The sequence below is a fragment of the Sciurus carolinensis genome, chromosome 3 (assembly GCF_902686445.1).
Source record: "Sciurus carolinensis chromosome 3, mSciCar1.2, whole genome shotgun sequence".
Classification (NCBI taxonomy): Eukaryota; Metazoa; Chordata; class Mammalia; order Rodentia; family Sciuridae; genus Sciurus; species Sciurus carolinensis.
The window spans coordinates 143,859,627-143,883,444 of record NC_062215.1 but is presented as its reverse complement, the minus strand read 5'-3'; the positions used below and the strand labels follow the sequence as shown (position 1 = coordinate 143,883,444).

Sequence of the window (23,818 nt, the reverse complement as noted above, 5' to 3'; positions counted from 1 at the left end):
GGCACTAAGTGGTAAGGAAAATAAGTCAGAATGTGGGAAAAATGGAACAGGAAATTGCTGGTGTTACTTTTAATGTGATTCCTTCTTTGAAAGGATCCCAGAGTTTAAGAGGCTGATTAGGTGAGAAATATTGTCAACCGAATGCCAGGAAAAAAGCAAAACCACATTTTTGTTTGCTTCAAAATGCTGTAGACTGCTTGCCATGATTACCTGTTGCCAGAGGGTGCAGATTTATATTTCACAGCCCAGGAACACCTGGAACAAAGCCAGTATCACATACTGCTGTAATTTGGAACATTATGTGAAGAAAAAAAAAAAACCTATATACAGAGTATACCATTTGCTGTGATTGATTTTCTTTCTCCCCCCAAAAATGCTAGATTCATAATGTCCTGGCTGATTAAGCTGTACTAAACAGTAAACATAACAAATATAAATTTACTATATAGCAAATATAATAATCAGTTAAGTATAGTAAATATTTATCTTGGCATATGTTTTTTCTACATCTCGTTCTGTTATTTAATAGAAATGAACTTGACATTGAAGCTAGGAATTGAGAAGGAAGAGAAGAGTAAGGTCCTCTGGCCCATTTTGTTTTCTCTTCAATTTAACATTTCCATACCTTATTCACACATAAAAATTAAAAGCATTGCATAGCAGATTATAAGCCTGGGAATATTCAGTAATGTTTTGAAGGCTAAAGATAGTTTAAGTGTGGGATAGTGAACAGGAATTTCAGAAAGATTCTGCTTTCAAATAAGCCTATCTTCACAGGATCAAAATGAGGTCTCCCTGACATACCTCCCTCTCTTTGCAGTGAAAAAAAAAAAAAAAATCATGTAGTTTCTACCAGTGCTTAGCAGTAAAGTTCATGTCTTTTAGATGTCAGTTTTTAAACCCAGAGTCTGGTAGAGCAATCCTAAGGGAGCTTCATAGCATGATGAATTTTTGAGCTGATGGGGTGGAGCTTAAAAAAATGGGAGGATGTTCACACAGCTTCTGAAATTCTAACTATTGTCAAACTCTGACCTTAAAAACTTATGGTATTTTAAAACGTTCCTTTGATCTTCAGAAAGAAAATTAGTTATTTTGGGAGTCCAATCAAAGTAAAGCCCTCTGAATATTGATCTGTCCAGGTTCCTGAACAAACTTGGATTTGAGCACTGTTTAGAGTACTTCTGAGTGTCAGATGGCTCTGGTTTGTTTAATCAGCCCTCACAGGAGGTAGGTGGCCCAGGCTTCTATTATTAGGGCTCTTCTTAAGTGAATTAAGGAAAAAGGCAGGTTTAATTTGGGGGAGATGACCATTCTAAGCATTAGAGGAAGGGAGTTTGCTTCCTCCAAAGAGTGTCAAATAGTCCTCAAGTGAGCTTAGAAATGGATCATCTGTGCAGTCAGTACACTTTCTTGAGTTTCGAAGTTTTAAGAAGTTTCAAAAGTTGTCCTGGCAAGCCAAGATGTCTATTTTTTTCCATGTATTCTTTCATAAACTATGGCCATTCATTCATTCATATCGACTTTTTCTCTTTCCTTCTATTCACTCATCCATTCTCTCCCCATCCATCATGAAATATTTATTGAGTGCCAACTTTACACCAGGCACTATTTTAACTACTCAGTAATCCTGGATTGATGAGCAAGTTTAGAGGTAGTAACTTGATATATATTATTTTGTGACTATTATTATTTTTTAAAATATGCTTTGAAAACTTTTTTTTAGCTGCTGATGGACATTTATTTACTTATTTATTTATTTATATGCAGTGCCGAGAATCGAACTCAGTGCCTCACCCATACCAGGCAAGTGCTCTACCACTGAGTCACAAATCCAGCCCCTTACTTTATGATTATTAAGGATAAAAACAAAACAAAAATTTGTAGAAGCTATATAGTGTTTTCCCATATTTATGTGCCTCAGCCTTGAGGAGGGAATATAGGCTTAGGAAGTAGTAGTAGAAATCCAAGTAGCATGTAAGAGAGCCTCATCTCTGAGTGTCAGCGCTCAGGTCAGCGTGTTCTCAAAATAGACTCGTCACGGGATGGCTCTTTTTTGGGAGAGAGGGCATGACCTCGGCCTCTTCTTTTTACTCTAAGAGCCCCCACTCTAAATGCCACCTCCCCGAGTCCCTTCCCACTGACGTCAGAAGGGTCCTCTTGGCCCTTGGATTGAGATTTGGTGGTTTTCATTCTATATCCTCATATTTAATGTTTGGGGATAGTTCTCTAATACTGTAGATTTCTACCACAGCCACAATGATGTTGTTCATCTATTATTTTCCTGCGCTTTAGCCAAGGAAATCCTCCCCGTTTCAGGCTGGGATGCACATGTCCTTATTAAAGAGAGGACAACTTGCAGAAATGCAGAAATGGTACTGTGCACGCCCCGGGGAATGTGGGCAAATTTTCTCAAAGGTGTGGCGATTCAGATGTGTCTACTCTTTCTCTGGTTGTGGCCCCTGAATAAAAGGGCTCTGAATAGGAACTATGATCTTAAGAGTTTCATAAAAGCACTCAGAACAGTGATTAAAATCATATATTAGAATAAATCTCGGGCTGGGGAGATAGCTCAGTTGGTAGAGTGCTTGCCTCACAAGCACAAGGCCCTGGGTTCAAATCCCCGGCACCACAAAAAAAAAAAAAAAAAAAGAAGAATAAATCTCAATTAGCCTGATTTTTTAGATTATTTTAGTAAAACAGAAAGGATTGAAGGAAAAAGGGTGTTTATGTCCCTCCCATCTTTATGGTTCAACTTCATGTTCAACTTCTAGAAACTTGTGCAAATCCAGACTTTCTAAATAAGGATGAGCTGTTAACTACTGCCTAAGTGAATTATGTAGCTATGTAAGGCTACGAACCTGATCCCAGTCTTTGAGGCAAAACCATTTCATGCAGGGAGTGACTGGCAGACCATTTTTTAGAGAAGGCTCAAGATGTAATCATGTATAAATGCCTCCTCAGCTTAACATAACTGAGTTGGGTTGCCTTAAAAAAATAATTTTTGAATAGGTAATATATAAGAAGAATATAATATTAAAAAGATACAAAAAGTGAAAGTAAATCTCTTTCCAGATTTGTGCCCCAGTAACTAGTTTCCCCACCCTGAAGGCAACCAGCTACTAGTTTCATGTTATCTGTTAGTTCATATGTAAAATCAGAAATATATTCTTCATTTAAGCAGATGGTAGGATAGTGGCTTTAAATCGCAATATCAGAATCACAGTTACAGAAACCCCTTTACTTGAGAACACATTTAAGTTCCTAAACACTCTCTGCAGTCTCTGCCTCCTCCCAGCACTCCTGACACCCCCTGTGGTGGGGATGTGGTTGCCCTCCTGTTGCCCTGGAGATGTTTTATTTGTATTTATGAAAGTTCATAGGTTAAAAATTTGGGGCTGGGGATATAGCTCAGTTGGTAGAGTGCTTGCCTCATATGCATGGGTCTCTGAGTTCAATCCCCAGTACCACAAAAAAAAAAAAAAAAAAAATTCAAATTTTTAGGGTGGGGATATAGCTCAGTTGGTTGAATGCTTGCCTAGCATCGCACAAGGGTCCTGGGTTCAATTCCCAGCACCACCAAAAAAAAAAAAAAAAGAAAAAGAAAAAGAAAAGAAAGAGGCATTTAAATTGAGGGTACCAAATATTAGTTTTAGTAACACTATTGCCAAAATATCCTGAAGATTGTTGAAAGAGGCCATATTTCCATAATTATCTTCATCATTCAGAAGGGGCCCCAGAAGGGAAGATGTCAGTTGGGCCAGATTCTCTGAGGCCAGAACTGGTTCAGTCACCAGCAGGTTCTGACAGGCCAGTATGGAAAGCTTTACCCTTCTCCTGGCTTGCTGTCCTCCCAGACAACATGCTTTTCATATGAGGATTATTCGGAAAAAATACCATTTTTTGTTGTTGTTGTTGTTTTTAATAACTTTTGGGATTTCCCCCTGTAATTTGAGGCCAGTAGGATGAGATGTTGCCTACTTCATCAGGCTATCAGGAACCATTTAGGAGGATGGGATCTCACATTGCTCCTTGGTCTATGTCCTCCATCTCCCCTGCTAGTGGACATGCTGTCCCTTTGGGCACTGGGTCCCTCCCTAACTGGATGCTCAGTCCTCATGCCTGAATTTGCTTCTGTCTGCCCTCGAATGTATTTCTTTGGAATAGCTTTTTATTTTATTTTATTTTATTTTAAAATTTTTCCTCTTGCAGTTAAAGGTTATACACTGTTGCTGGAAGCCTAGATATCAACTTCTCTTTCTCACCCTTTTGCATAGTTACCTCTTCCTGTAACTAACATGATCAAATACATTAATCAAAAAGTCATTCTTTCCCTTACTCAGAGTGGAAGTTGTTTAGGTAACCATGTAACAATTTTTTTGAGTGATCTCCTAAAATACTAAATAACATTTGAAGATGAAAAGTCCCACTCAGTATGGAACATTCCTATGCCCTAAAGGGCAGAATCCTCACCTGTGTCCTGCTGAGGGAGACTGCTGGCTTCCATTCAGGAGCAGACAACTCATTTGTCCAGAGCTGTGGTGACCATCCTGTGTGTGTGTGGTTTTGACATGATGATCTGTGGAAATTCCTTAGCTTTGCACTTCTGTAACACACTCTGCAGGGTTTTGGTGATCACGTCCACAAAATCTACTTTCGTGCAATTCAGAATATGTTTATCTCATAGTTTCATGGATTCTGATTTGTCATGTGGATTGGAGTTTTTGTTACACTAAGAAATAAAATAATGACTGACATTGGTTAGTTAGCCTAACTGTCCTGGTCATTAATACCCTCCAAGAGAAGTAAGCAGTCGCTTTTCTTTGGTCTCAGTCTGTTGCCTAATTGACTATTAAAACCTTAGCTAAAGAGCAGATAACATCCACTAACCTGAGAGGGAGTTAGGGGGAGATATATTATAAAAATGCACTTCTCTCTATTCAAAAGTGTCGTGCTTACTCACTATTTGATTTATGAGGTGCTGCTGCAGGCAGATTCACAGACCGTGGGTTCACTTGCATTTACAGTGTGATGCTAATTAGCTCATGCCACAGAATCCAATTGCGCATATCATGCATGCTATGGAGCTTTGTGCTAGTGCAAGTGGCTTTAGTTTGTTCTCACAGAACATGTGCTGTGGGTCATGGAAGAAAGCAAGTGGAGAGTGAGGTTTGCTCAGCTCCGTGCTGTTATGGTATCTCAATAACCAAGATCTTGGTTAGTGTCAGAAAAGTCATTTGAAGAAGGGTTCTTGGGAGGGAGAGTCACAGTAAAGCTAGAATTCGTGCTCTTCCTCAAGTTCAGCACGATCACTGCCACCTCCCTGCCTCTCCACTCCTCACTCCTAGCTCTCTAATCCCATTTTTCTCATTCATAAGACCTATTTGTTCTATGACATCATTCTGACTCCACCGTGTCTTCCTCCTCTTCTCCCTGGTCTCTGTTCTCTTCCTTTTTAGTGTTTGTCTGCTGTATTATGTCATGCCTGGGTCTGTCATCTCAGCAGCTGTGCTATAAACAGCTGCTGACCAGAGTCCTTTCCTGGACTGGTCTGGCATAGTGCTGGGCATGTGTTTTGCTGGGGACATAGTAAAGCATCTTTTGGTTGATGATGCTAACTGAATTGTGAATTAATTACCGGGTTGAGGTTAATGCACATAATAGAAAGACTCAATATTTACCTCATGATGGAACTTTTCTTGAAATTGAATATTTGGTTGTTGATAAGAAGAACGTGGTGTTATAAATTCCTGGAAGAGGATTTTTCTTTAATTATTTTATCTTTCTCTTAAATAAGCTAACCAAATCCTGAGTAAGAAGCCTTTGGGTACTTTCTGGAAAGTCAGTGAAGATCAACTTCCTTGGGGAAATATAGAGAGTAGCTCCACTTTCATGATCCTAGTGACTCAGTTGAAGGAGGAATTCTCTGTTGTAGCTCAGGACTCTCCCTCTGGAGCTTGGTCACTGACATCACTAGCTATACAGAATGACCCCTGGGGAAAAATGCTTCTGGCTGTGGCACTTCAGAGACCTAGATGCTCTGTATGGAGAGAAATTCTGGTGATTCTGGATTTTATATTTGACACATTTTTGTCTTCTTGCTCATTGATATTGTAATTACTTTCCAACCACAATTGGTATTTATAATGCTTTTTGTCAAGTTTAAATTAACAGAACAATGCCATGTAGTGTATGTGTATATATGTATACACACACACAGAGATCATACATACATATGTGTGTAGTTCTCAAATTTGATCTCTCTCTAATGTCAGCATTAAAATCATTTGGAAAATTAAAATAATATAGATTCCCACAGAGTCTATTATGGTACACATTTGTACTTTCTGAACTTTTTTCTCTATTTTCATTGACAGTGGCAGTCTGACTGTATTGTGGAGGTTAGGACATGGGGCAGATTGGGTTTGAATCCCCACTGTCACGTCTTGTCTGACCTATAGCAAACCTCAATTCCTCACCTATAATATGGAGACAGGAATTTTCTGCCTCCCAAGCATGATGTAAAGGTCAAATAATAGCATGAACATGAGGTTAATGCTGTCTGGCAAATTGTGGAGCATCTTAATAAATGTAACTAGCCCTATTCTTGTATCTACAGTCTTTGGGTATATGGTTTTTATGCAGTATTTTTCTGATATGTTTGAGCTATTCTTAGAATGTTTCAGAAGAGCATATAAAATCAAGCAGGAATTGGTATAATCTAGTATAATCTGTTGTCTCTGATTGGAAAAGAAGGGATTGTTCCCAGAGTCGAGAGTGGGATTGCCTGAGAGGGGAATGGAATGGAGGGTTTCCTCAGTGGGTTCCTACATGACTTGTTTCATTGTTTAAATTATTGTCCCCTTCCCCCTTGCTTTGCAGCGGAGATAAAAATCTGTTTTAAATATTACCATGGCATTAGTGGAGCCCTGCGAGCCACGACCCCCTGCATCACTGTGAAGAACCCAGCTGTGATGGTGAGTGCCCCTCACTGCCGGCTTCCTCTTGAGGTCCATGTGGGGATACGATTTCTATTTTTGCCTCTACAGCCCTGACAGGGTTACTAGAAACAATGAAAAAGGAAATGCATAACAGCGTGGGCACTGGTTTAGAAAAGGAAATAGCTTACAAGGCTGGCATATCTGAATCTATAATTCAAATCAGTGGGAAAATATGCTATGTACTGTCAACTCTTCAGGGAACCCTCTCATGGGGCAGTGGTGAGTGTCCCATCATGAAAGGTTTGAAATTTGGTTTGAGTGGCTGGTTGGTAGGAAATGGTGGCTTTGCATCTTAGGTGAATTGATTTACATGAATTCAGGGAGTGAAAGAGAAAAAGTGATCATTTAAATAGTGGGTGATTCTACGTGCCAATCAAATCAAGGAGCTTTTGCCCCAAAGAGAGTGTGAGATAGGAATTCTAAATGGGCTGTTTTCTCCAAAGGTCTTAGTGCTGGATCCTACTCAATGCTGAGTTGGAGTCTAGTGCCTAAAGATACTGTTTATATATTTTTAGAAAACATGGCCACTTGATGGGAGCCAACTTCTTCTTCTTCTTTTTTTTTTTTTATTATTGTATACAAATGGGATACATGTTGTTTCTCTATTTGTACATGGAGTCAAGGCATACCATTTGTGTAATCATAAATTCACATAGGGCAATGATGTTTGATTCATTATTTTTTTCCCTTCCCCCCCACCCCTCCCACCCCTCTTTTCCCTCTATACAGTCCTTCTTTCCTCCATTCTTACCACCCTCCTTATCCCTAACCCTAAACCTAACCCTAACCCTAACGCTAACCCCTCCCACCCCACATTATATGTCCTCATCCGCTTATCAGCGAGATCATTCGTTCTTTAGTTTTTTGAGATTGGGAAGCCAACTTCTTTATCAGGCCCTCAACTGAAGAAACAGATCTCTAATTTACTTTTGGAGGAAACAGGTTGTGTTGGATGTGTAAAAGAAGCATGTCTGCTCTTGGTATGGCACTTTCCTAAGGATTACTTTTCACAACTTAGTAATTTTTTCACTCAATAGACTAACTTTAAAACTACAGCAATCTTATAATGAATGGAATTGTCCATTTTATATGGACAATTGGATTATGGTTTGGGGTGATTCTTAGGGCCCAAGATATGTAAAATGTTGCAGTTTTTATTAGTCATTAATAAAAGCCAGATCATGAATATAAGAAAACAATGTTGACTTTTGTACTGTAGAATCTTTACAAAATTGTGTCTGGGAGTCCATGTATATATACATTTATAGATGGTTGCACTTTTGGAAATAGACAAGTGATCAAATGGAGTTCCTGAAATTCAGAAAGTAATCTCTGCAGATGGCATTCTGAAATTGTCCTGACCCACCATGCACTGCCTTAGATAGTATCTGTGCCTCTGAATCAAGTAGTCTTTTCCTTTTCCTTATATCCACTGGGTACCTGCTAAGTGCCAGGCACTAGGGATAAAATGATAAAAACAACTCAGCTGTGGCTCTTACTGATCTACTGAAGGACAGCAACATCAATCAAATTACATTCTTTAAGGAAAAATATATTAGTAGCAAGGCTTCTCTGAAGAAGATGTGATGAGAGACAGTTATGTAGGATGAAGAGCATTTCAGGCTGAGGGAACAATGTGTGAAAATACTTCAACACTTAGTGGAGGGGAGATAGGAAAAGGAAAGACAGTGGTGGAATAAATCTGAAATAATTTTTCAATGTACTTATATTAATACACCATAGTGAATCCCACCATCTTGTACATCTATAAGAATGGGGTCCTAACTAGAATAAGATGCATTCCGTGCTTATATAATTATATCAAAATGAATTTTATTGTCATTATAACTAAAAAGAACCAACAAAAAATAGTACAATTGAGCCAGGCACAGTGGCACAAGCCTGTAATTCCAGTAGCTCAGGTGGCTGAGACAGGAGGATCACGGGTTCAAAGCCAGCCTCAGCAAAAGTGAGTTGCTAAGCAACTCAGTGAGACCCAGTCTCTAAAAATAAAAGACAAAATACACCTGGGGATGTGGCTTAGTGATTGAGTGCTCTTGATTTCAATCCTCAGTACCCCCCCAATAATAATAATACAATTGAAAATAAATAAATAAAATCATATTTCAGTCCTCATTGTAGTAAACTTAGTGTAGAATATAAAAGAATAGCCCACATTACTATTTATGACTTCATAGATCACAAAAGAATAACAATTTTTGACTACAGAATCTGCCATGTCAAAGAGTAAGCTCTGGAATGGACTTTGCTCTAGTTAATATTCTTAAAGGAAAAGTTACAAAACTGGAGGAGTGGGCAGTTTATAATAAAACCTTTGAAAATTCATTACATATGAAATTAGACAATAACTAGTAATGATAATAAGCATTTTCTGGATTCAGAATTTTTTAGACATGAGTAGTTTTAATGCCCAGATAGTACTGAAGGCAGTGGGAGTTTATAGTCTGCTGAACATTAATTTTATTCCATTGATTTTGCATTTAGATCACTTTGTCAAAGCCTGTAGATAGTTTGGAGAGAATTAATTTGCTTCAAACAGATTTTAGATCATTTTAAGAGCTTTGCAGATACAGCTCTGGCAATCATAAAATAATATTTTGGTTCAAAGACTGATTAATAGAATTGTTGGTCAATAGATTTCTGACTAAGCTTGAAACACTTGGGTCTGTATCCAAAATTGAAATGTTGTCTCAAAGAGAAACCTTATTTGGAGAATCAACACCATACTTCTATAGCAGCATGATAGTTCCTTAGGTATGTGACGTATATTAATTATTATGACTAACAACATTGATATTCAAACAACTTACTTAATATGATTATACCATGACCAGATGCTAAGAATAGAACTGGAAGATATAACTCCCTAGGGATGGAAATGAGCTGACATCCTAATCATATGGTCTTCTTTCTCACATGTCCTTTTACAATGAATCAAGGATTTAAAAAACTTTTGTCTTGGCTGTCATTTGTATTTTGATGCTATTGTCATTTGAGAATACTCAGTGATATGTGTTTGAGATCCTTAGAACAGGAAATCCTTTGGCTGAAGGGCCGGATTAAGGCCACCATCACTCATTACCTCTACCACATATTTTCTCAACACTTGGTTGACAGTGCTGCTTCTGGTTTCCTGGAATGATTCTATGTAATGAGTTTATTTTAAAACTTTTCTAAACACCAAGTACAAATGTGTTTATTACCACTAATGTCACTGTATTAATGTTTGGTCTTTCCTGGCTTTATTAGAATGAATGATAAATTGAATTCTTTGAGTATTATTCCAGATGAGCATTTTGCCTGAGAGGTCAGGTGGGACTCTGTTTTTCTACAAATTCTTTAAGAATTGTTCCAGAGTAGCCTATTGCCAGATGGTGAAGCACATTTTAAAAATGAGAATTAGAGGGCATTTTCTTTTGTTTCTATTAGTTTCTTATAATATTTAACTGGTTTTAAATGAAGATAGGCTATGAATCTTTTCAAGTAACTCACTAAGCACCGGTACCTAGAGCAAATAGAGGTGTCATGTTCTTGGAGTGGCCCATTTGACTGAGTAGTGTGGTCCATTTGAAGTGAGGCCCTGGTTTTTCAGGTCTGCCTGTGCCCAGGCATAGAAGAGGGGCAGGTTGCTGCATGTCTTGTTTCAGTGGTGGTCTGCATTATCTCCCCACAGTCTAGAGTCGTGTGTTGTGACAGCAGGATGCAGTACTCACCATGGTCAGTTGTCTGGCCAGCTTGCTCTTTCTCTACCCCAGTTAATCTGGGAATGATAAATCAAATTAACACAAACAATATAATAACCCACACATATTTGCTGAGCACCAAACCTCTGATCATCAAGGATTTGGTTCTATAGATGGAATGAAATAAAGATGCCTGGGTGGTACCCTGGTATGTTGCAGATGCATGTAAAACAACCAGGAAGCAATTAAGAATCACACAGAAGAGTCTCAATAATGTAAAGGAATTACAGAGAAGACTGTAAAAATGTTCATTTTGAAATTTTAAATGTATTCAGAATTTCTTTTGGAATTTCTCAACTTTGCTTGAATTAGTGATGGTTTTTAATCCCTCAATGATGCATGATTTCTTTACAGGAATATGGGAAGTTCAGCAAAGATAAGATAGTGTTAAAATCAGCACTAGACAGTAGTTAAGGTGGTAAAAGCAGATTTTAATAAGGAACTAGAGCAATAGAAAAAAGAGACCTTAATATAGAATTGGCACAATTCCAAATACAACAAAGAAAAGTGAGGATTTATAATGAAGGAGCAGAGTGGGGGATGTGGGGTCAGTGGAAGAAAAGTTACTAAACAGGTTAATAAAGAATAGAGTGATTCTTGCTAAACTGAATAACAGAATTCTTGCTGAAGTCAGGCCAGAATGTTCAGATATTACCTGGGGAAGGGGAAGGTGAAGAATTTGGTCTGATATTAAAAGTGAACATATGCAGAGGATGAGGATTCATCCTATACTGAGAGCACCATTTTTGCTAAAACTCAACTCTACACAAAGGAAAAGGGAAGCCCAAGATCAGGCCTAGTTGAGCAGAGGGCTCAATGGAGCTTGACTAAAGTTTGGTCAAGAAAAGAATCTCAGTCAGAGGTTTTAATCCAGACTTCAGAATTAAAGTGTAATTTCCACTTTCCAGTGATTCAGAACATATTCTCCTTCAACTCTGTCTCTTCCAGTATTATGGACTTCTTTTTCAGGGTATCACAAAGGTCTTCCAATGTACCAGAATGTGCATAAATTGAGAAAGGCCTAAATTTGCAACATGGCCTAAAAATGACTGGTTTCACATGAGATATAGTTTACTTGAAGGATTTTAGGAAAAATATATCAGTACAGTAGCACCACAAATTTCTATTATTGTTAATTATAATGGCATGTACCATGTACCTACAGCGCAATAGAATAGAAGCTTAAAAAGGAGATAGGACATCCCTGTGGAAACTCAAATATATTTCAAGAGAGGATGACTGATATCTATAGATGAGTCTGATATAAATCAACTATTTAGTTTATTCTAGATTTTCATAATAAGTCTGAAGGAATTTGATGATTGGCGTTTAACTTAAGGAAATAAATGTTAAATAGTAATGTTGATAGTAATGTAAGTGCATTTTAGTACATGTCAACTATATTATCATTAAGGGAAAAAAGGATATAAGGTAGACTGATTCACATTCATAAAGAATTTCAAAACTCATTTTGATTTGAGGATAAAGATTATATTTAAATATGAATATTTGTCTTACCTTCAAGAATCTACTTTTTTTTGTTCCAAGATTTGGAAATTTACAGACATACTACAATGTGTTTTGATACAAAAATCATTGTATTTGCAAATATATGTAGTTCTCTGGGAAGATAAGGTAGCATGATACCTGTGTGACACTTTAAATACTTGTTATTTTTCTCTTCAGATGGGGGCAGAAGGCATGGAAGGAGGCGCTTCAGGAAATCTGCATTCTCGGAAGCTGGTCAGCTTTACCTTGTCAGGTAAGAATGTTTTTAAGTGTGGCATCCATTTAAGAGTGTCTGATTTCAAAACTAGGGATAGTTCCTTCTTTCTGCAGACTCTCATAAATAATGCGTGAACTTGTTTTGGAATTTTTTGGTCATACTTCTAGGAATTCAGTTATATCTCTTACTTTGACAGAATTAATATAAGTTCCGAAATTATTTCTTCTCTCAAGTTTTCTAATGATAAAAGTAGTTACTAAAGCTGTAATACGACATGCTAATTCCACCAAGGAGTTTTGATTTTTTTAAATAATTGTGCTTCCTTCAGTTAGAAAAAGGAAAAATTTTAAGTCTAGGAGAAAAAAAAAATCAAGGTATACTTCTTTCTATGCAGGAATACACATAAAAGTTGAAAAGTGGATAAGACAATCTTTTATTTGTTTTCTTGTTAGTTAAATATTCTAATTGCCTGTGTGTTTATCATACAGTTGATGCACTGCTCTTCTCTCTGAGTCATGAGTTTGGACCCTTTTGCAGTTGTGCCTTTGATTTAGTTAAAACCAGCCATTAAAAAAAAATAAAGAATAGAATAATATCAGAATTTACTTTGATTTTTTGTTTTGCCAAAACATCAGTTAAAACAAACTGAAAATTTTCGCACAAAAAATGTATGTGTACTGGGCTGCAATGTAGAAAAGGTGAAATGTATTTCACACATATGTCATTGTCAGAGAAATTTGAAAGCCACAGATTTTAGAAAATGAATTGGCAATCATAAAGTCAAGGATGCTCTAAGATCAGTGTTTGAATTGAACTGAAACAGATGACTATACGACAATAAAGTCTAACAGATGTCTGTCACTGTAAGATGTTTTGTTTCATTTCTCTGTGATGTAGTGCTTCTGAAATTTATATTAGACCCACTTTTCCTGACTGCAAAATATGTTGTGAATGAGAATAGATGGTCTCAAAAGTGAGATCTTAAAATCAGGCTTTTCCACAAGGCATAGTTGTCACATATGACAGAAGCATGCACATCTGTTCACTGATGGCCCGTGGCCCTCCTAGTGGCTACCTTCTCCCCTCCTGTGAGGCTGCGTTATGCGAAAGCCTTTTTTTGCTGTGGTTCTCTGGTGAGTCTCAGAGGTTTGTACACTGGCAGCTTATGGTTCAAATTTGGCCACTACCTATAGGTTTCTTTTTCTTTTTTAACTGAGAAATGAACCCAGGGGCTCTTTATCACTGCACCATATCCCCAACCCTTTCTGGTTTTTATTTTATTTTTTGAGATAGAACCTTGCTAAGTTGCTGAGGCTGACCTTGAACTTGTGATTTGCCTGCCTCACTGCTAAATACATTTTGTTTGGAACCCTTAGGATTTAAACAACATCTAGGTTTTTAGAAGGACACCTAAAATCTGGTTGTACTACTCTTCTATCCCTGTATCTCTTTGTTTCCTGAAAACATCTTGGTGGTTTAGATTTTCATAGTCCTGAGAGGCTGCAGGTACTGAAAATTCCTGTTTATAGTAGTGAACAATTGGCCAACCCCAATAGCTCAGAAAATTTAAAGTTTGAACATACCATGGTTTATTTCGTACAACATGAAATTTTGCTATTGTTTATTAGTTTAGAGTTATTGCCCCATGCTTTCAATTGAACTATATCATTCTAAATATAACAATCATATAGTGATTTTAACTCCAGGGGGGATGCTATTAACTCACCATGAGAGAATGACCATCTGGAAGGTAAAATTCCTAGAGCATTTTCCTGAAAAGTAGAAAAATAAATCCTGGGGCATAGCCAAATACTTCTTTTAATACTTCCTCCAGCGTCCCAACTCTCTTCACATGGAGGCTGGCTACCTAACATCTGTTTTATTTCCTACCATATAGTCAGACATTTGCAGAAACTCAGAAGTGGCTAAAAATCATAGGAGATGAAAGCAATTCCATAATGTTAATTCTACAAAACTAATCTGGTTGTAACATATTGACTGTGGATGCTAATTTTTATCTGAGAGCATTGAAGCACTGTAGAATGGTTGCCTACAAATATTCTACTCTTGATTATCTAAGTAGGAATACAAATAATTGAACTTTACAACTAAAATAAAAATTGTGTTTGAATTAATATTTTAAATTCCCTCCAAATAAGATTATAAGTAGGGCATTTAACATGTCATACCTTTGTGACTTTGAGTCCTTCTTTGGCCATTATGTGGTGTGAATATGAACAATAAAACATATAAAAGAAAAAAAGCAAGAAGCAAGAACAGAAATGAAATGGATAAAGGGTACTGAATTATCAGATAAAAAATACTTGGTAGTTTGTTGTATTTATTAATGAAGATTTGTTTGTACCATGTCTTGTTTCTCATTGTGGAAGAGTTTAATATCAGGGTTATCTAACAGTGACATCTTTCATTACCATGATGTAACCTTTTGGTGAAGTGCTTTTCATTTGAAGGAATACGTTTTGCAAATGGTTTAGCTTTTTCAGACTTTGCAGCAGCCATTTCTGTCCACGTTCCTCTTCATTTATTGTAAAGAAATTCCTTGTTTGGAAGTAGATTTTAATATCTATAGTTTATCATTCTGTCTTTGAGTCCAAGGCAAGTGTACTCAAAGGCAAGAAAAGAAATGTGTAAATTGCATTCTCCTCTCAAAGCTACTTTATGCTAAATAAAACCAGGTGAAAATGTGTGGCATTATTAAACTGACAGTACAGTGCAGACGCTGCATTTAATAGTGACTGCATAGTTTATGAAGCGTCAGCAATAGGGACTGTAAGGACAAGGAGATTATAGCAGCTTCTTTGAGTGTCTGTCTAGTCCTTTATTCGTCTTTTCCCTTTCTTGCTGGTTGTCAGGCCAAAGATTGTATTATATTTCTTGCAGTGTTATTAACACAAGGTCCTTTGGTTGAATGCTTCAGTGTTTGCTGGTGTGTTTAGCTTCCTCCCTCTCCTGCCAGTTATATGTCACTGGACAGTCCTCACCTGCTTTCTTTACCTATATCTAGGCCATGAGTTCTTGTGGGCCATAGGGAACCCCCTCCAATTTGCCCTGGAGGATTCTATGGGCAGCACCAGGTCAATTCTCTTCTTGTAAGAAAGACCTTCTATTTCAGGAATGGTCTTGCATGGATGACCCTGGAGACCCTTTAAACAGCCAAAGATTTCTATGCTCTCTGAACCAGAGTATTCAGGACCTCCCCAGGCTGATGCTAACCACATGAAGTTACTTGACATTATTTTCTTCCAGAAGTTTTCAAGATTGCTTAGCTCCCAGACCTACATTAATCCACCAGTAATCTCAGAACTGGGGAACCAGTAGGGTCAGCTTTTGTTCCTGACATTTTTATATCTCTTAGCATGACTATTAAAAAAAAAATCAGTCTCCTCACTAAACAGACTTCAGCTAGGACTTTTGTGCAGCACATGACAATTTGGGAATCTAAGGTGAGCTCTAGGACATTCATCATATAATTTAAGTTACAGACTACAGAAAAAGTATCTGCAGAATTATTTTAAGATAGCAGGCAAGATTCACATCTTAGAATAATTTCTGGTCCACTTTTTCCACCTAACGTCCTTCACACTTATGAGACATATATGACATTTTAAACATGGCACCAATGAATGCATACTCTGAAGTTTCCTCTCTAATTAAACTTAATTCAAACTCATTTCTATATGTATGTAAAAGATTGATTTTTTTTTATGAAGGAATATGCTTTCCAGTACACTGTTTACTAAGGGTTTTTCTCAAGACAGTGTCTAAAATTCTGGTTGCCAAATTACTACTCTGAAAAGGTGGTGAAGATGCACCTGCTGGCACATTAAGTTTCCCAGAATAGGAGTACAGGGGTGTGAGGTGGTGGTAAAGGTTTGGCTTCAGTTTTACAACCCGTGAGGAAACCCATCTTTGAAATTGCAGCAGTAACCCACTTGTCTTCATTTGCCCAAGCAATTGTAGTGTGAATAGCTTTGTTGTTGTTTTATCAAATAGTTGTGTTTAGAGCCTCTTGTGTGATTAAGGGTGAATTGTCTTTCAGCTGTTCTAATCAGGATATATGGATCCTTCCTTCTTTCTTCTGCCTTTTCCCATCCCTCCCTCCTTCCTCCTCCTCCTCCTCCTTTGTCCCTCCCTTCTTCTCTTTCTTTCTTTAAAGATCTTAGGGCAGTTGGGCTAAAGAAAGGGATGTTCTTCAATCCTGACCCTTATCTTAAGATGTCCATTCAGCCAGGGAAGAAGAGCAGTTTCCCCACCTGTGCCCACCACGGGCAGGAGAGAAGGTCTACTATCATCAGTAACACCACTAATCCCATTTGGCACCGAGAGGTAAGACGACCCTTAGGGGTCTTCTACTTGACAGAATGTCAGTCAGGTTCATTTTTTTTCCCTCTGAGCTCTACGCATCCTTGAGTTCTTCCTGGGTGTGGGTGACATGGCTGAGGTGTCTTGGGTTTTGTTGGAAAGAGGGTGCAATTAGAATGAGCTATTTCTCTCTCATCAGAGTTCAGTCTGAGACAGTTGAGGCATTTATTTACCTCATGGACACAATTTAAGGGTCTGCGAAAAGATTCAGTAATCAAAATAAATTTCTTAATGGAATAAATACATTTATTTAGTTTATCTTATTTTTATGCCATACTGGGAATTGAACTGAGAGGGGCTCTACCACTATGCTACATCCCCATCTGTTTTTAAATTTTTTCTTCTGCAACAGTGTCTTGCTAAATTACTGAGGCTGGCCTTGAACTTGCAATACTCCTGCCTCCACCTCCTGGGTTCACTGGGATTACAGGGACATACCACCATGCCTGGCTTCATGAATTATTATTACTTTTTTAACAAAATTAAAATTAATGCAAAAAATTTGCCATGAACAAAATGCCAACAATTTTGAATAAGAACAGGATCAGTAACATTACTTTGCAGAACCTGAGGCAAAAGGAAAAATCAGTAATACTGACCCAGTTTTTATTTAAAATTGATATTTTGTCCTAGCATGAATTCTTTTCAAATTAAAGGAACTTCTCTGAGGGCTTTGGCAAATCTTTTGTAGATTTCTAGATTTTTGTTACATGAGCCATTCCAAGAGATGTCACCCTGAGTGATGGCAGATTGTGTTGATGGTATTTTAGACTTCCTCACAGCTACAGTATGCTGCCCGTCATCCTAGTGCCCATATCAGTGAAACCAAGCAAAGGATTTTCTCATTAGAAATACGACAAGTCAGAGAATGAACAAAAAGACACCATGTGGTTACTTGCAGCGTGACTAAGGCATTCGCTCTCCCAATACTTTTCAGGGATCCAAGACTTTAGAATTTTCTGGGTAAACCAGAAAATTGGAGTTACACAATTAATTAGATTATACCCTAAATGATTAATGGTAGTAGTACATTCTTACAATGTTGTAGAAATATTTAATTGGAGAGAGAGAATACCGGGGATCTAAAACCAATTTGAGAAGAGGTGTGGCCTTGATCCTTGTCAGCACACAAGATGTGTCTCCTGGGCAGTGGCTCTGGTTATCTAAATTGACAAATAGCACTTGTGTTCTTAAACCTGGTTTAAAAAACTACTTAGGCTGTCTTAATAAGAAATAACACTTAAAGGCATACCCCTTAATCTAACATATTTCAGAGCCTAGAAGACAGAATATATCTCAGTGTAATCTCTAGAAGGCTAGTAGTGAATATAGTAGCGAAACAAGCAATTGCTTTATTTTCTAATGTCACCGCTGCAAGCCAGATAGGGGAGGCCATGGGATGAGATTATCTTCTCTCTATTTTGGTGATTAAGAAACCAAAGCTTAAAGTGTTTACGTGACTAACTACTCAAGAGGCAGAAGTGGGGCTTACATTCAGCTTTCTCATTCTAAGGAAGTGCTTTTATCCATAAAGCAGACTGCCAAATTGCCTGGCCCTCGGAGAACTTTAATTGTTATGACTAAATAAGTTGTGGTGCCTAAGCACCAAGCTGGCTGGCACCATTCACATCACTATGGTTGCGTGGATTCTGTCAGGGAAAGAGTGACTTTATTTTGGTTAGTTTTCTGGCCCTATCTTTTACTTATTCTGATATCCTCATCTTTAAAAGAAAAATTTATCTTAATGATAAAATGGGTAAAGCTTTTTATATTTATTTTATATACTTATCAACTCCAATTCAGTTTTCTCCCATGGCATTCTTAAATAAAACAAAGCCCATCTCTACTTCTTCCTTTTGTTTTCTGTCCCAGAAAACATGATCCCATGTGTCTTTTAAACTTAAGTAATAATTCCATTTAAACATTGTTTTATTTTAATACTTCTTAGGGATACCACAATACTCTAGAAATGTTCCTACTTCAACCACTAAGTGAAGGAGTATTATAAACTATGTTTTGCAACTTCGAACTCCCTACCCTATGTAAATTTATGATTACACAAATGGTATGCCTTTATTCCATGTACAGAGAAACAACATGTATCCCATTTGTTTACAATAAAAAAAAATAATTAATTAATTAAAAAAACCCCAAGAGATTAGGGATTTAAATGACTATTAATAAAATATTTCAGTTCGTTCTATATCAAAATATTAAATATCAGAATTAAGATGTGATAAATGTAGTGATTATAAAATTTTGTATAATTTAATATTTGATAACATCTAAAACTGTTAAAGCAGGAAGGGCTGCATGATTAATTAAAGGATTTCTTTTGTTACACAGATTATTGATAGTTGGTTTTTGATCATTGTGGATGTTAATAGTTCTGAGTGAATACAGGATGGACAAGAGCCATAGATTTTCCTAGTAATGTGGACCCTGTACATCATTACAATTTAAGAGAGATCATTTCCTATACTGTAAAGTGTTTTATTTGTCTTTCTTTTGAGCCAACATGCTACCTGCTTTTGTTTTCAGAAATATTCCTTTTTTGCACTTCTAACCGACGTCCTGGAAATTGAAATTAAAGACAAGTTTGCCAAGAGTCGTCCTATTATCAAACGTTTCCTGGGGAAACTAACCATTCCAGTCCAGAGGCTGCTGGAGCGACAAGCCATTGGGTAATCAGCTCTGACTTCTAGGGATCTTGTTGAGATGAGTTTGTACCAGAATGACTTGGTAGCCCTAGGACTTTTTTCACTGATAAAAAAGTGGTAACATAACTCTTTTAAAAATAAAAATGTTTTACATTCATTAAAAGTATACAGGGCCAATAGTACTTCTTGTAATTATGTATCTTTTTTCTTGGTATCTATATCTTTTCCAAGATGTACCTAGCATTCGTATTTTAGAATCATAACTCAGTGTTCGATCATGTTTTTAATGTATTGAAATCTATAAAGCTCTCTTCCTAGGGCAGAATTTAATGTTAGAGGATACTTACTTTATCCTGACTAATCCCATCCGGAGAATCTGTTATTCCTGAAAAATAAAACCTTTTTGTGACCATTTAAAATAAGACCTAGACCTAGATAAGAGCGTATAACTGTAAGCTCCTAGACATATGCATCCATTCAGGCATCAACAGAATCTTAACATGTGATTGGTGCTTTTCTTTCTATGAGTTTTTGGTAAGTTGTGAATAAAGCAATGATAGCCCACCTCCATCCTTTCTTAGGTTGTAGGTGGTTCTACATGGTAAGTACCAGCAAACACAAACACAAGTGCTCTGAGATGGCACCGAGGGGCATCTGGTTGTACCTTTTTCACTGTAGGGGAACGTTTTGAATGTCTGTTGGTGGTATTGGCAGCAGCAGAAGCAGTGACAGTAGTAACTAGGAGTAATGATATCACCTAAGATGATGGGAGCCCACTCTATGTCAGGGGTTAAGTACATGACACTCATTTGCCCATGCAGTCTCAACAGCCATGAGAGGTAGATAATGTCATAATACCGATTTCAGAGAGGGCTCTTCGGCTAATAAGCAGGTGGTGGAGCTGAGATTTGAGTTTGGATCCTCTTGCTATAGAAGCTTGCTGTCTCCAAAACGTATCCAGGACTGGCCGTAATGTAATATTACTGTTACCTGTGGAAAGTTGATCATTCATAGTCATTCTTTGATTTTGGCAAATCACAATTTCATGGTCTTTAATTTCCTCATCTGAAAAATAAAACACTCAGATCACATGATCTCTAAGTCCCCTTCAAAACCCAAAACCCAGAGATTCTAATGGATTCTAATCCTCTTGACAGTCAGAGGCAGTGGATTTTGTGGTTGAGCAGTCCATAGGAAGTAGGAAGATTATACGAAGTTCTAACAAACTGACTTATCTGATGAAAGCTGAGAAATCTCAATTATTTTTAAGAAGAACAATTAGAACTTAGAGTAGATATATTTGGGGAGCTTTTAAAATTATTTTTAGGATTTATAAAAAGTATAAGATTATAGAGTGAGAATTGACTACAGTAAATGTAATATAATTATCATTTCATTTATATAATTATAGTCTTATAATTTACATAATATATATGACACTTGGTGGTGTCAATTTTATGTATGCCAGCAAGAACAAGCAAGGAAAACTAAAATCTTGTCAGTAACTGAAAATGTTATTCACTTTATGGCTTTTGATTCAGTCTTTTAAAGAGCTGAACACCCAGAGAAGTACCAATCCTGGATTCTATGTGTACTAGAAGCAAGTCCAACATGGTTTCATAAAATATCAGAATCATGGGTAGTATTAAAAGCAATGCAATGATACTACATACTAGCATGGTGGCTGTTAGCATAAAATCTGTATTTCTGATATTTTTATTATTTTCCATTAAGTAATTGATACATCTTGAAAATGCCGTATTTGATTAGTTAGACATTTGGTAGACTGCTACTCTGAAACTGTTGAAGCTTTACAGAGTGCAGTTGTATAGGATGGACTAGAACCTCTTATTGATAACCCATTTCAAGAGTATTTGTTTGAACGGGACATTTAGGAGAGGATGACTTGTGTTCCTTACTAAAGGAATGTCATGCTATGTCAATTCCTATGCTTTGTCAATTCCTCTGATTATGTTAGTGAGAGCCTGTCTTAGTGAGAACATTTTAGCACTCATTTTTCATAATAATATATAACATATTCTTTATAATTATATATGGCAGTGAGAAGCAGAATGAGTCAGGGCAGGACTGAGCAATACCAGCAGAGCTGCTGAATCCAGGGACAGGCACTCAGCAAATGGGAACTCTTGGCTCAGCATCTACAGTTAATAGGGAGGGTTCCCTGTACTTCCAGGTTGAATAGTTGAGTATCTTGTCAGTTAAAATTCTATTTTCCAAGTAAAACATCTCGCTTGTGAATTAGTTTAATTCTTATATATATATATATATATATATATATATATATATATACACACACACATGTATATGTGTTATATGTGCATATAATAATCTAATAACTATCTGTATATTAGATACCTACGAAATGTCCAGCATGTGTTGGACACTAGAGATAAGATAGTGATATAGCCCTTTCCTAACAGTTCTTACAAATATTTACTCCCTAGATAAAACTCATCAGTTTTATAAATCTTCATCATTAACCCTGACACTTTGCTTTTATTGATTGAGGAAGAGGAGAGGAGGGTTGATTTATTTTTAACAAGGAAATGATGATTTTATTATTAAAGAACTGAGTCTCCAAAGAAGTGAACAATGGAGTTGAGAGTGGGTTCCAACTCATGCATTGATGGACAAATATCAGGCACTGCCTAAATATCTGAATGTTGGAAATGCCTAAATGTGAAGAAAAGAAAAAGACATCCCTGTCATTATGCAGATTATAGTCATCATATTGTTATTTGGATATTCTAAATGGCATTTAACATACCTGTAATGTCTAATAGTGGCAGATGCCTTTGTATTACTTGACAGAAGAAATTTTGTAAAGTACTAGTTTAAGTAGAAAAAAAGCATTGATATTAATCACATCAAGGTGGCCCACAAGGCAGTAGGCCATTAAGATGTGTGCTACTGAAACCAGCCTGGAATCACTGAGATGTATGTAACATGAGACTGTGGTGCACTGACTGCAGGGGAGGGGCTTCTGTGCCGGATGAATCTGTGTCTAATCCCAGGTCAGGCACTTGATAGTTGTCTAGCTGCATCTTGGTTTCCTCCTCTAGAAAACAGGGCTACCATCACTTCCAGGCTTGCTAGGAGGATGAAAGGAGATGATGAACACACAGTCCTCAGCAGAGTGTGCACAGAACACAGTAAGAAATCTATATGGGAAATGAAGCATCAAAGCATCAGTCAAGAAAGTGAAATTATCACAATGTCATCTCTAGGGAAGAAAAGGAATTCTCTAAGAAAGTCTTGCTTTGAGACCAGAAGAATTTATAAGAACTGAATTGGGATCCTAACATAGTATGTGTTCTTTTAAACAGAGAACACCTATTCAGGAGTGTACTGAGGAGATAGAGAAGGATAGAGAAGTTATGCAGACTAATACCAAGTAGCTGACTGGGGACTCTAAACCCCAGTTGTGCAGATGTTAGGCAGAGGCATTATGTTCTCCTTCTGAAATAGCCATTAGGGGGCAGTGTGAGAACAGAGATGGTATGATCTGATACTATCTCACTGGTTATTTTTTAATGATGAAAAAATATTTGATTCAGAGAAAGAGTTGCTTGCACTTAGGCAAATTAAGTAATTGCATTTGACTTCAATAAATAGACATGGTCTTGAAACAGATGGATAATTCCATCCTTGAGGAAAGTGGCTGCCCAAGCCTGGTAGCAAGGCTGGGCAAAAACTGGGCAGACCCAGTTGTGGGTCCCTCCAGCACCAGGTTGGTGACATGAACCCTCCTGCCCCCATAGTGGCACATCTAGCTTCTCCAACCACCCCATCAGCGTGGCTCACAAGCTGCCCTGAGAATCAGTGATCTGCCAGGCTCCTCCACAGTGAGGGCAATAGGTCCACCCCTTCCTTTGCAGGTATGAAAGGAGAGGTGAGTGGTCCCCTCTGCTCATACAGCTGGGGCTGCTGCCTGTGTATGGTCCTTTCATGTGTTTCTAGTTGCTTTCTCCTAATAATTTTCCAATCAACAAGATTTCCTTTTATCCCTGTTTTGTAAGCGTTCATTTACAATGTGCCTTGTATTTTCTTACTTATCAGTCTGAAATTTTCAAGGAAGATATGTGGGATTTGGGGGCACCTGTGGGAATAATGTGAAGGCTGACTCCAGGGTAGTCAGGATAGAGAACCATTTCTCCTCCTGCAGGGATCAGATGCTCAGCTACAACCTTGGCAGAAGGCTCCCGGCTGACCACGTGAGTGGGTACCTGCAGTTTAAAGTGGAAGTCACATCTTCTGTCCATGAAG

General features: G+C 37.5%; 1 protein-coding gene across 3 annotated transcripts in view; it reads left to right on the top strand.

Moving 5' to 3' along the window:
• The window catches only part of Hecw2 (HECT, C2 and WW domain containing E3 ubiquitin protein ligase 2), a 373,687-nt gene that overhangs the window by 235,140 nt on the left and 114,729 nt on the right, over window positions 1-23,818 (top strand). For all 3 annotated transcript variants that reach the window (XM_047544667.1, XM_047544666.1, XM_047544668.1), the window contains 5 exons: window positions 6,880-6,974; window positions 12,449-12,524; window positions 16,666-16,835; window positions 19,413-19,555; window positions 23,718-23,818. In XM_047544667.1, coding sequence (XP_047400623.1) covers window positions 6,880-6,974; window positions 12,449-12,524; window positions 16,666-16,835; window positions 19,413-19,555; window positions 23,718-23,818 — 585 coding nt within the window. The remainder of the gene's footprint in view (window positions 1-6,879; window positions 6,975-12,448; window positions 12,525-16,665; window positions 16,836-19,412; window positions 19,556-23,717) is intronic.